This window comes from Parasteatoda tepidariorum, chromosome 1 (genome assembly GCF_043381705.1).
Source record: "Parasteatoda tepidariorum isolate YZ-2023 chromosome 1, CAS_Ptep_4.0, whole genome shotgun sequence".
Lineage (NCBI taxonomy): Eukaryota > Metazoa > Arthropoda > Arachnida > Araneae > Theridiidae > Parasteatoda > Parasteatoda tepidariorum.
Genome location: NC_092204.1, coordinates 67,371,887 through 67,386,067, shown reverse-complemented (window position 1 = coordinate 67,386,067; position 14,181 = coordinate 67,371,887). Strand labels below are relative to the sequence as shown.

Genomic DNA, 14,181 nt, shown 5'->3' with positions numbered 1-14,181 from the left:
ACCCCAAGAGTTACGTAATAGTTTGTGAACACTAATGTGTACAATTTTTTAATTGCATTTTTACAAGGATTTTAAAAATACATTAAACCCGGGCCTTACAGAACATCTCGTATAAATCATTAATAACAGAATTAAGTTAGGAGTGAACCTAGCACTATATGACTATATTAGTGGTAATATTATTGAATACTTTAATATTTTGTTAGTTAATTAAACAAAAGCTTTATGCTCTTGAAGAATACATATTAAATATATTAGAAAACATCATAGATAAAATATGTTATATGATATTTTATTAGAGCAGAATATAAATCGCTAATTTGCAATGTTACATGGTTAGACCATCAAAATGGCAACTTAGATTTTATGAGAGATAATCATGGAACATTTCTTTCGCATACGTTGATGTTAAAAGCAGGTGGTACATACTTTCTATTTATTTATTATTTAATTGCGTGTGACCTATGAGCTAGAATTTATCTCGTTTTACTTATTATCGTTTTATTTTCTAAAAGCTGTCAAGTTTATGTTGCTATGGCGAAGAAAAAGAACTCTGACGTTATGATGAACAACTTATGTAAATAAAAACGTTTTTTAATGAAATTGGAGCAGAATATTTATTTTATAAAAATAAAAGAATTTCAAATTTTTTGGATGAGTGTCGCAAGATTTATGGTGACAAATGACGCAATATTAAGAATTTAAAATGTTATATGCAGTATTGACAATAAATAAAAACTTTAAAATTCATTGCTGTCTCTCTCGATTCCAAATTTAAGATAGGTTTTTACTTATTCCTCCTCATACAATGCGAATAAGTGTTCCTAGTTTCATTGGATAAGTTCTTTATAAATGCATGATGTTCTATTTCAGAACTATCGTTAGTTGCGATCAAAGTTACGAAGTTATAGATTTGAATATTTCTGTAACTCGTAATATAACACAAACAGGAGCTAGAACTTGAGTATTATGATAATCATACATTATGTATTTATGATTAGAAAAGTTCTTATAGGCATTTTGCATAAACTTGGGATTTCTAAAAATTTTAATTACATCTGTAATGACATACTTATCAAGCTTAATCGCGCCGTGCTTTTTTATAGTAAAATAATTGTGTTGTTTAATATGATACCTGCAAGTGACGTAGCAATGGTATCTCGATCCTGATTGGTTGTTGAAAAGTGGCATTTGTTCACGTTAGCAACTGTTTTTTCCATTCGATCTCGAGTAAGCCAAGCTCACCCAGTATCAATTTTCTTAAGTGACATATTCTATATTCTTTCACAAAGATTTCAATTCTTTCACTATATATTTCTTACTTAACACAAAGACAAGCACGAAGCCATGTAGGACATAAAGAAACTAATTATGCATAGAAGTAGCCAGGTACAATATATATAGATATCATGGTTACAATAAAATGCATAAACAAATAAAAATCTAAGTTAAAAAGACGTACACGAAAAAAATTATCTTTCAACAAATTCGATGCGCGATACTCTATTGTATTTAATTATCTTCACGATAATTAACATTCTAATTTATGTGGAAAAACTCTACTCGACTTTAATATGCCATTTTGCTTATAAGCGATCAGCTGGAGCTGACGTCATAGGTCACATGTGTTGGTATCCGTAATCTTCTTCTTGAAGTGCAAGAGTCAATTGAAATAATAGAAAACAATGTAAAGTTTAATAAACAGCTTTCCCATATTAATACTAAATCTCATCCCAATCTCATTTCCATTCAAGCTGAAAAAAATTTTTTTTAGCGTAAGAAATCGGTTGTAGCACTTTTGCGTATTACAGTGAGCAAAATAAATAAGTGAACACCCAGCATAATTTTTGATAGATGAATAGATTCACGTAATAGAACATAAACCTAATGATTTAAGAATCTAACCATAATTATGCCAATCAATTAGTGCAGACCATAATTTAAATTACAAAATCAGACAAAGAAACGTACTTTCTCGTAATAAACATAATTTTTTATGATGGGGATTTCCTTAAAGCTCAAATTATGGAGATTATCCGCAAACTAAAAAATATGACCCCAATAGATTGTTCCTTTGCTCTGAAATTTTAATTTCATTCTGGAACTAATGAAGTAAATTAAAAGATTATTTTTCTTAATTTATAATTTAATTTACTGCTGGTCAAAGAATTTTAATTGTTAGGTATAAAATTTTTACTCCAGTAAGTTCTTAAGAAAGAAAAATTTAAAAATACAACTTTCTGAGATAGTGAAATATTCTCTCTAACTCCCCTCCCACTCTTTTATTACAAACAATTTCAGGATTGTGGCTAGCCCCCATACTTTCAGGGACAAGAATTCGAATCTGGCGAAAAAAGGCATGCTTCTTTAGAGAAAGTGCGTTTTTGTGCTTAATTTTGTAGCTTAAAATGTTGTCTGCATAAATTACTTATAATATTTTTAAGGATATGGACTCTAACCACTAAAATTGCTTCCTAATACTTGAAATCCCGATCATTAGATGAAAAGTTAGTTACTGTATTCGCTTATTTTTCTGTATTAAAACCAGCTTAAAGATACTATACTCACGATACTATGCAACTTAAAATTTATCAACTGCATTCTGGGATATTATAAATCATAAAATAAAGTAATCAACTGTACTTACTATTTGAATAATCAGGGGCAAGATAACGAATGTACCCAGTATTTGCATTTCCCCAACGAGGATTCTGAACGTTGTTGCAGTATCCACTATAAGCTCGATACTTTTTGGGACGACAAGGAAAATCAACCATAAATGGGCAGTCTTTTTCCAGAGCTGTTCCCCTTATGTCAACGGTTGGAAGGGCATGAAGAACTTGATCTTTACTCAACTTATACCTGAAAATTATCAAGAACAATTTGTTTTCTCTAAAAGAAATGAAAATTGTTTTCCAAAAATTCGAAATAATTTTTTTTACCACACTTTCAAGAAGTTCCAGATAAATCCTTAGTCACTCAACTTTATATTTCATTCGAAAATTTAATATAGTGCTTTAAAAATTCGTACTACTTATTGTGAATGAAAGATCGAGTAGAATTTTTGGTGCAGTTAAGGAGAATGAAGTACGGAGAATCAAATACAACTTTAAGCTATAGAACAAATAATGTATAGAGCCAGATGTAGTTAAGGTAATTAAAATCCTACAGTTTTATCCTGCATCCTGCAGTTCATCTTGCAGATATAGATTGGACATATTTTTAGATATGATAACAATAACCCGATATAAAAAAAAATTCTTCGCCTTACACTAAGCAAAGAATTTATACCGAACGAAATTAATAATCTAAGTTTGAGAAGAAACTAACTTTAGTGTAATTCTGCAATATTTGTGAAACAAAAATCAATGAAAATACTCGAGAAAATTAGCATCAAAATGTATAAAAACACCAGGTATCTGTTTACAAAATATTTTCTTTTCAATTAAAAAGCATAAACAAGAGGCAGGATACATTAACATGGAATTTTTTATTTCAACCGATGTAAATTCACATGCAATGAGTAAAAATATTTTTTAAAAAATTCTTACTGTTGAAGTAAAAGCTTTGATGCTTCTTCTGACACAAGTGCCATTCTGGAAACGTTTTTGGCAGCAACTTTTGTTTTTGCTGATGCTGCTGCAAACCATGATGGACTACCAGGATCAAGCACAATACCTACAGAGGATATATATTTTTTTACAACGGTTTTAAAACAGTACAGAGACAAAGCAATTCTGTAATTTTTTTTTAACTTTAAACATGTAACAGTCCTGTAGGCAGTCCTCCGTAAGAAGACTGTTGACTTTCACACAACTTATTTCTATATGGGATGTCATTTAGTAAAAGAATCATCGTTGGTGCGAAGCTTTTCTGACTCCTACGGTAGTTTCTTATACCTTCTTTTAGTTTCAGTTTCTAAGAAATCTCCATTTCAATTAATTAACCGGTATCAGGATTTGGCTTTCAATCATCTTATTACGATGGAAGGACTGCATAAAATTCTTAATGATAACTTTAAAATAATATCGTTGTGAATGCAATCTTTATATCAGAATAGATCATACACAATAGTAGAATGTTTAAATGAAAACTACAATTAGTTCCTTTCCTTTCGTTATTTGGTTTACCAAATGACCTGTACAACGGCAAATACGATATATTAAAGGCTGTGGTTACGGTTTATTCAGAATAATGCGAATAATAAGCAGGTGCTATTTTTGTTTGTTTAAAATTAATTAAAAAATAATCATGAAATTTTAGCTTTGAAAATTTTAAACTTTAGAAAACATAAACTGAAGAGTATATTTTTTAAAATGGCATTTTGAAAATAAAATTATCCTGTGCAAGCTCACGTGCATTAGTATTACTGAATTGTATTGCTGATAAACTTAGCTTATCGAACGGATTTTATACAAACTTCGTATGGCAAAACATGAGACAACATGTGGTTATGACCCCTTTCAGTTCTTTTTAAAATAAATTTTTCAAATTGTCTGTCATAATTGGAACACTCGATATTTCATAGTATTAAAGTCGAGAAGCTTACCATTTCTGAATATACGCTGTTCCAAAGAGTTAAGCCTCTTGTCTATCTCAACTACAGCTTTACCAACAATTTCTCCAAGCTCCAGAGATGAAATGCGTGGTAATCTCGTAACTTTTGGTGTTGGTATTGGTGTTTTGTCACTAGAGGTGCTTTGGAAATTGACTTGTCTTTCATGACGTCTATGACTAGATACAGTGCGAGGAACTATGGCGTCAAAAGTTTCTATACTACTTAATGCATGACTTACACTGATTAGATAAAACAAGTTGCATATGATGACAATAAAAACGTTGAACCTAGAAAGAATAGAGTGTTCAGTTTTGAATTAATATTAATACATTTACTTAATCTTTGTCTTGTGACGTTGTTGTGACAAAAAGGAGCACAACTATGCATTGATTATAATTATGTTGCAATATTTAGCATTGTCAGACATTAATTAGTTTCTTTGACTATTTAAATTAAATTTAAATTATACTGGTTGGAAAACTTGAAAAAAAAAGTAACAGTCAAACATCTAATTGAAAAAAAAGCTTAAAACAACCTCTTATTTAAATTAACAATTAAGAGAAAATACGGATGAAATGTCTAATAGTTTCTTTAAAAGAAACTATTTGACATTTTACACTCACGAGAGTTTCACTTACGATGGCAGAACAGTTGATTGGATGGAATTTAAATACAAAACAAAACGTCATTGAATTATTCCGACTTGAACGTTAAATGAGTTGAAGAAAGAGGGGATAAAATGATAGGGAACTAATAATTATTTCTTATTCAAAATAGGTCCCGCAGTGGACTGATCGTTAAGACACGGTTCCCAGCAGATCACCGAAGTCAAGCATCACTGGCTACGGTCAGTGTGCGGGTGGGTGACCAGTTTGCGCAGGGATCGAGGGTGTGCGGTATTGGTCCTCGTTAAACTGTTCTACCGTAAAGTGCTCGACTTCGCGTGCAGGTCCTCGGGCTACCGAAGCGGGGGTGCCATCCCCTCTGTAAAGGATCAAAATTGTGATGGCATGTCTTTGGATCATCCTCAGGGATGTTTCCCAGACCATCGCCAATAGCCCATTGTGCAGCTCTAGTGCGAAGTAAATGAACAACAACATTATTCAAAATAGTTTCGTCAAAATAATCGATAAAGTAATTATTTTTTGGAAGAAATTAGAATTGTTAGATTCGATAGCCCATTTTAATATAGACAACATATCATTGATATATTCCAACTTGGACTTAAATGCGTTGAAGAAGAAAGAGGAGGTAAAATGATAACTAAATTGAATAAATGAAAGAGTAATTTATTTGATGGAGTTAGAATCGTCAAATTCGATGGCCCATTTTAAAAGAACAAAAACAATATCAATTTCGACTAAGATATTAATAAGTTGAAGAAAAAAGAGGAAAAGGAGTAAAATAATAGAAACTAATAAATATTTCATATTCAAAATAGTTAACCAAAATAGTCAAAATAATCGTTGATAGAATTATTTTTTTAGGTGAAATCAGAATCGTTATATTATATAGCCCATTTAAATATCACCAAAACATCATTAAAATATTTCGACTTGGACATTAACGAGAAAAAGAAGAAAGAGTAAGAAGGAATAAAATGATAGGAACTAGTAAATATTTCATTTACAAAATAGTTTATCCATATAGAAATTAGATGAGAAAATCATTTATTTTTTGAAGTTAGAATCGTTAAATTCGATGGCCCATTTAAATATTGACAAAATATCATTGAAATATTCTGACTTGGACATAAATGAGTTTAAGAAGAAAAAGTAAAAATAGATAAAATGAGAGGAAGTAATTAATATTTCATTTACAAAATAGTTTAAACAAACTAATAGATGAGAGAATAATTTATATATTAGAATTAGAATTGTTAAATTCTATGGCCTTTTAAATATAAACAAAATATTACTGAAATATTCCGACTTGAAGAAGAAGGAGGAACAAAATTATTATAGGAAGTAATAAATATTTCATAATTCAAGTAATCGCCAAAATAATCGATGAAAGAATTATTTTTGGATGAAATCATAATCGTTATATTCGTTAGCCAATTTAGATCTAGACAAAATATCATCAAATATTCCAACTTGAATATTAACGAAATGAAGAAAAAAAGAGAAAGAGTGAGAAAATGATAGGAACTAATTAATATTTCATGATCAAATTAGTTTCCCCAAAATAATCGATGGCAGAATTATTTTTTGGATGAAATCAGAATCCTTAAATTCGATTGTCCGTTAATACATATACAAACTGTGATTGAAGTATTCCAACTTGGCATTAATAGGTTAAAGACAGGGTTGACATGACACATCAAAAACTTGTCGAAAAGCGTCAAAAACTGTCATAAAATGCCGAAATCTGACCAAACTGTCAAAAACCTGAAAGAATTTATTTTTTTTTGTCATTAGGGACGTTTTATAAGATAGTAAATCAACATTATATACTACTATAATCAGTGATCGTCAATAATTATTTGATCTCAACTTAATTTTTTTTCTTTTTATTCTTAATATTTGTTATTACTTATATGCAGAGGTGCGGAATATGTCCAATCGCGTGAACAAGGTTTTGATTAAAATTCAGGCAACCCTGGGGAAACGTTCAGTCCAAAAAATTCTTACAAAATTTTTTATAGTTAAAAAATGTGCCTCTTGTTAAAAAATATTACGTGTCAAATTGCGTATTTATTAATGGAATTCCTCAAATTTATGATGGACCCTTGAATTTAATTTAATAAATTATTAATATTTCCATATATTTTGATTTATAATATTTTTAATACATACGCTCGTTTATTCGAGAATTGTGAAAAAATCAAAGCAATTCTTTTCTTGTTTTTGTTATCAAAATTTTTTAGCAATATATAAATTTTACTTACCAAAAATATTTTTAAAAAGTTATCGTACTAAAAAAAAAAAAATGCTAAATTTTCGGTGAAATTTTGATTAATGAAAAACTTAGTTTTGAGGAAATATTAGGCTCTGATAATTTTCTGCACTCTTTTTTTGAACAAGAATGTTTGTCATGTTTTCTTTCGTATAAGATGATTGTGTTTCTAGTTTCATTTTCAAAAGTTAAAAAAATTAACGGATTGGATAAAATGCTATTTTGCGCATTTTTATTTATAATTATTTAATATTACATAATTATCAATTAATTATTTAATATTACATAATATTATATAATTATTTAATATTGACAGCAATTGCCAAAACAAAAAGAGAGTTTAATGTCAAAATAATTGATTGATCACTTATAATTTTATATGTAAGTTTATTTATAAATTCCCCAGACTTATAATAGCTAATAATTATCCTCACGACAAAATTTTGGGTTTTTGACGATTTTCAACTATATCTAAAGGGATTTTGGACATGACAGAGAAAACCATGGTTAAAACCAGATAAAAAAATCAATCGTCAAAAACTTGTGAATCCTGGTTAAGGACGAAAAAGAAATGAAGAAAGTTGGAATGTAATAAATATAACTACTAAACTTTTCCGCACAAGAAATTTTCGCAGAAATAATAGATGACAGAAAGATTTATTTTATTAAAATCAGAACCATTACTTTCAATTTCTTACATATAAAGCATAGAAATAACCAATGAAATAAACGGTAAAGTAATTGAAAAATAATGATTTACGCGTGAGATAGTAATATAAATTTTATCTTAGAATGAAATGATTTAAACACTACGTTTTCACTCCATTTGCAACACGCAATTTTTCTTCACCTAAAAACTGTCAGCAAACATTTTGCTTTTGAATTTATAATTCCAACTCCACATATGTAATTTACAACGCAGAAATTTTCAGTTTACAATCTCAACCAAAATCTTATGACTTTTATTTTTTTTTTAGGTTGTAGAAATGATGGTCGTTGATCCATGCAAAAACATTAAGTTATTCCGTAGATCCTATGTTAACCTTTAATCTGTAATTATTACAATGATCTTAAAATATGTCAGAGAAACCGAAGGTTACGCGCTGACCCGCATCGCTATTTTGAGTGACCCATTGGACAATTAAAGCCTGGAAATCGCCTCTTAAAAACTGCATAATTTAACTTGAAGTAAATAAAATATTTGTGATAAGTCTTATGTCATAAAATATACAGCTCAGTTTGCATCAATTATTATAGATTAGATTTTTAATGTTGCAAGAAATAAATACAGAAATGAAATAGCAAATAATTGTTAAATACTAGTAGTAATTGATTTGTTATTATATAATTGGTAGTAAATATTTTATTAACAGTTACTGTTCGTATTTAAAAAGAATGACTTTTAAATTTACACATGGCATATTTTATGTGTAAATTTATTTGTAAACTTTTAAATTATTATACTATAAATAGTATTAATTAATAACACTATAAAGTTATAGTATAATTAATTAATACTATAAATTGTAAATTTATTAGTATTCTTACATATTTTATAAGCAAGCAGCTTATTGTCATAATTGATGTAACATAAGCTAAAAATATTAATTAAATAATTAAAACATCTAAATCTATTAATCTGAAGTTTCAGAAAATTTAATTTGAAAGAAGAGTAATTTTCATTTTAATGACAACAACCATTTATCAATAAATAAATCTTATAATAACTAACGACAAATAAATAAATTGTATGAAACATACAAAAACAATTTAATTTGAATAGAATGTTTTAAAAATATTACTTGATTTTCATCTTAAGCGTATAGCTTTACAAATAAGTGTGAAAAATAAGAAAAGAAATTGTAGCAACCTTTTTTTTTTTCCTTATATATATAAAAAAACGGAATGAAATCTTTTTGACTTTGGAGTATGAAAATTTGAATTGAATTTTCGGGCGGATTATTTTTCTTGTTGTAATTAAACAAATTCATATATTTAATTTTCGATTCATGATTTGAAATTTTTTTCTTTCAGATAGATTATAATATCACTAATTCAGTTCAGAATGAGAAAAGCATGTTTTCTGCAACAATACCGGTTTCCGTAATGTTACTCAATGCAGAAAAATAATATGGAGTTGAAAATTCTGAAATAGTTTCCCTATAACTCAATAGATTGAGAAAAAATTTATTAAAAAAAAAAACACTCGATTTCGTCCATTTTTTGGGACGAATAGGAACTAAAGTTTAAATAAATATTATACATTATATTCTAAATAACATATCACCATATGTGATTCAGAATGTAATGCACTTATTTAAAGAAAACAAATGAATTGTGAGAAAATTAAACAAATGAAGTTATTTTAAGACATAATTTTGCAATTATTCGAAAAAAAATTTCATAAAAAAGCAAGTATCTAAATATGTTACAAATAAAACTAAAAGAAATGATTATCTATAATTTAATTTGTTTAATTACGAAAATTGATAGCATACACTCCTTCAAATATTAGATTGTATCTTAATTAAAAAATATACCTATCACAGATTATTTTAGATTGTATCTTAATTAAAAAATATACCTATCACAGGTATGACAAATCAATGAGTGGAAGAATCAAACGTTTATTTCTATGAATTTAAAGAAAAAATATCGAACTAAATTAAGTGTAGAATTATATTTTAAAGATAGTTTATTTAAACAACCACAAATATTAAAAAAGGATAAAGTAAAATGTAAGAGTATGTTCCATAACTGGGGATATTTCATACAAGTAGCTAAACTTGAAATTTTAAAATTAAAATATTATCGAAACACTTTTTTCAAGAACAAAGTTAGAAACTTCAAGTCAAAAGAAATTATGAAATAATCTAGCTTAAAGAACAATAAAAATTCATAAAGTTGACTAATGAAAAATGCAAGAAAGAGAAATAATGAAACAAATAAAATATACTGACATATTATAAGTGAGAAATTTTACAATGATTACGTAATTAATTTTAATTATTATATATAATTACGAAATATTATAATTACAAGTTAAGCATATTGGAAAATTGCTTATAACTTTCATAGCTTAAAGAAAATTTAATTTGAAACATAAAATTATTATTTGAGAAAAAATATACATATCATTTTACATAATGCTTGAATTAAGGAAATAAATGCAAAATATTTGTAAATTACTTTACTGAAAAAGTATACAATATTAATGTCTGAAAGTAATAATTAAAAACCGATAGCTTGCTATTATTTGACTAGAGTAATTTTCAAACGAATTTATAAATTACTAGGAACAAACAAGATCAATTTATTATTTCATAAAAATGTATTATTTAACAAAATAATAATATGATATACATAAAGATAATACAAAAATCTCCACCTCATGTCTCAATGAAAAAAAAAAAAAAAATTCAGTCTCATTTAAATAAAAAGGAATAGCAAGTAAAAATTGATAGTTTATTTATATTTTTTTGTAGTTTACTGAGTTTATAAATTATTAACAATTAATTATTATCAAGATTATATTAAATAAGATTAAAAGACTAAACTTATTATTAGAAATAAAAATTTCAGAAAATACTATTATGACATACCTATCATAACGGTGATGCAAAAATCCCCACCTCATTTCTCAATAAATAATCCTTAAATGCTCATCGATATCTGCTGGACTTTCTGATAAATTACTGATAATTCCACACTTCATTCCTCTTGCTCTGAAGAAACATGTTCCATTCATGGAACAAAAAAATATTCTAACAACTTTTCTTTCAGGAAGAGAGGAAGAAAAAAAAGGGAAGAAAAAACAAAACAAATAAAGCTCTTTCTTTGGGCAGACGATATCTTTGATGAAAAAGAAAGAAAGAAAAAAACACCTGCACAATACCGCTGACCAGAAGGTGGCGTTGTAAATAGACAGTTCATTAACCCACTGACCCAATGATGACTGCTTACAAATCATTTCATAAAGAGAGTTTTCCATTTCTTCAGTTGACTCGCTTTTGAAAGAAAGGTACTTAAATTAAAAGAGGGCTGACACTTTGAAGCGCGTGAGAAAACAATAAAGTACATCCGTCAATAGAGGCAAATGAGTTATTTGCCAAGGAAAAGTCTCTGCATTATAAATTAATTTTAAATAGTCTTTTTCCAAACTCGCCGTGGATTGTGACACCCTGTTTCTGTACATGTTGAGTACACGTTTATTTCACAACAAATGTTTTATTTTAATATGTATGCTTATTTATTTATTGCTCTAAAATGTGTTTCAAGATCTTAACCAAAATGATGTGACTTAACGATATAATAAAATTGTTTACCAATTAAATTCGCTGATATTTAACATAAAATAAAGAGTTTTCTATTTGTTTCCGTTTTCATTGATTGCAGTAAATTGAATTTGGATTCATAAGGAAAAATGTTCATTATTTCTATTTTAAAAAAAAGAAGAAAAAAAGAAATATATCTTGAACTTTCTTGCGTTTTTTATTTATATAAAATGTGTACTATCATTAAATTACAAATTAGTTCTAAGACACTTAATTTATTATGAAATATAGAACATTTCAATTTAATATTCCAAACTATTAAAGATCTTTTGGTTCATATAAAGGTTCACAAATTTCATTTATATGCAGTGCGTTTAAAAGAATATGTACTATGCATTTAAAAGAAAATGTAAACTGTGCTTTTCAAAGTAATTTTTTTTAAGCAAGATTTGAGTTCTGTAAGCTAATTATCTTTTGCAGTTATTCCCTATTTGAGAAGTAATAATGAGGCAATAATGAATGTTTTTAAACCTTTTAGGATTAACAGTACATGGTTGAATTTACAGTTGTTTTTTAGTATAAAAAATATGACAGCAGGAATCTATGAGAAAATAACAATGACAGTAGGTGTGTGTCACAGATTTCGCAGCAGTTTTCCAAGAACGTAAGACAATAAAAGAATTCTTAAATTGTATAATACATAGTTGTAGGGACATATAGTAAAAGTTATTGACATTCGAATTTTAACAGGTTTTTGACTCTTCAATTCAAAATTGTTTCAAATAATTAATAATGAAAAAAAAGTAGTTGATCTTATATACTGCCCGATCCAGGTAACAGGTAAAAATTTAATTTTCTTACTCGGCTGATTGCGGGCACCTGATAAAAATTATATATAGTATATCCTTGCCGGTTGCGGGTGTCATGTCGAGTATTATAGTAGTTATTCAAAACTATATAGAAATCATGTTATTTTCTATCGAATAAATATTTTACAAGATATAATTTTTAGTAAATTTACTGTGCAATTATATAAATGTAAGCATGAGTATTTATTTTTATAATTTTTAAGTTTAAGAAAAAAAAAAAAAAAAAGATTTAAAAATGTAGTTTGAAGAAATTTGGAAAAAATTGGTCGACTGTTAGACGTAAGGTTTAGCTATGTAAGCCTATGGTGCCTTTTACTTATTTTGAATTACCATTTATTTAGTTTTAATTTCACAGAGCCTATTTTTTTGATTTTTTTCTTTAAATTAAATTTAAATTTTTAACAACATTTATTATTATAGTTACAGTTAAACGAATTAGATAATTTTTAAAGTAATTTAATAAAATGGTGGTATATTGATTGATGACTTTAAACGCAATTTATGTGCAATAGGAGTTACTTAATTAAAAGTTTTGAACTTTATTGATAGTTGGATTGAAAATTTTTCAGTTGAACTAGCTCGTATTTCGGTTCAAAAATTGCGCGAATAAGCTTTTACAAGAAATTTTTTTTTAAATGTTTTCAAATTATGCTTCTAGTTAAGTTTCGTAAAAATAAAAAAAAATTCGAAAACTTTATGGGTGTGTTTTCCTTATTAATGAAATTTGTTGAATTGATTAATACATTTATCTGTAATTTCAAAATAATTTTTCGTTTAAGCAAACATGAATTATCTTTCCATCAATAGACATCAATAGTTTTTGAATGAAAAGTCCAGTCTTGCTTTCACTGAGAAAAATATACTCATAATTTTTCGAATCTCGAAAAAGTTTTAAATCGGATTCTGTAAGCTTACATCTAGGCTCTGTCGTTTAGTGAAAAAAAAAGTCCTCTTTTTTTTGTTTCTGTTTTTGGGAATAAGAGTTTCCGGTTTAGTTCTCAAAAACAGAACATTTAGCGAGCGTTTATTATTGTTATGATATTGAGATCCATTGATAAAAATCGTGGTAGAGAATAAAAAAAAAATATTGAGAAAGGTCCTTATTTGAGTTAATAAATTTTGTCAAAAATCAGCTGATGGACTCAGATTTCTACTTAAATAAGCATAATTTTAGAGCACAATTAAAGTTTTTTTTGTATTTTCTATTAATGACCTTTAGTGTCAGAGACAGAAAAAAATTTTCTTTTATTTTCCTTAAATCAATTAAAAAATATTATGAAATCAATGCAAGTTAAAAATATGTTTTTTTTATCTATAAAACATTATGTTGTAATATAATTAATTCATTTTTCTTATGTGTGAAATAAAGCTTAACAGTTCAAAATAAATTATCGGTTTTCACTCTGAATTAGTTACTGCTAGAGATACAATATTTTTTTTTTTCATTCATAAAACATCATTTTGTAATATTAATTCATTTTCTGCTCATTTATTTTTTCTATGTGCAAAATAAGGTTTAACAGTTCAAAATAAATTATGGATTTTCACTCCGAGTAAGATATGTTACTGCTGGAGATACAAT

At 27.2% G+C, this 14,181-nt stretch overlaps 1 protein-coding gene across 1 annotated transcript in view; it reads right to left on the bottom strand.

Annotated features, from left to right (window-relative positions):
• The window catches only part of LOC107449426 (uncharacterized), a 56,773-nt gene extending 45,336 nt beyond the window's left edge, over nt 1-11,437 (bottom strand). The window contains exons 1-4 of the mRNA XM_043044829.2: nt 11,059-11,437; nt 4,550-4,845; nt 3,552-3,678; nt 2,648-2,862 (exon numbers count right to left, since the gene is read on the bottom strand). Of these exons, the coding sequence (XP_042900763.1) occupies nt 2,648-2,862; nt 3,552-3,678; nt 4,550-4,845; nt 11,059-11,093 (673 nt within the window). The 5' untranslated portion in view covers nt 11,094-11,437. The remainder of the gene's footprint in view (nt 1-2,647; nt 2,863-3,551; nt 3,679-4,549; nt 4,846-11,058) is intronic.
• Between the last annotated feature and the right edge of the window lie 2,744 nt (nt 11,438-14,181).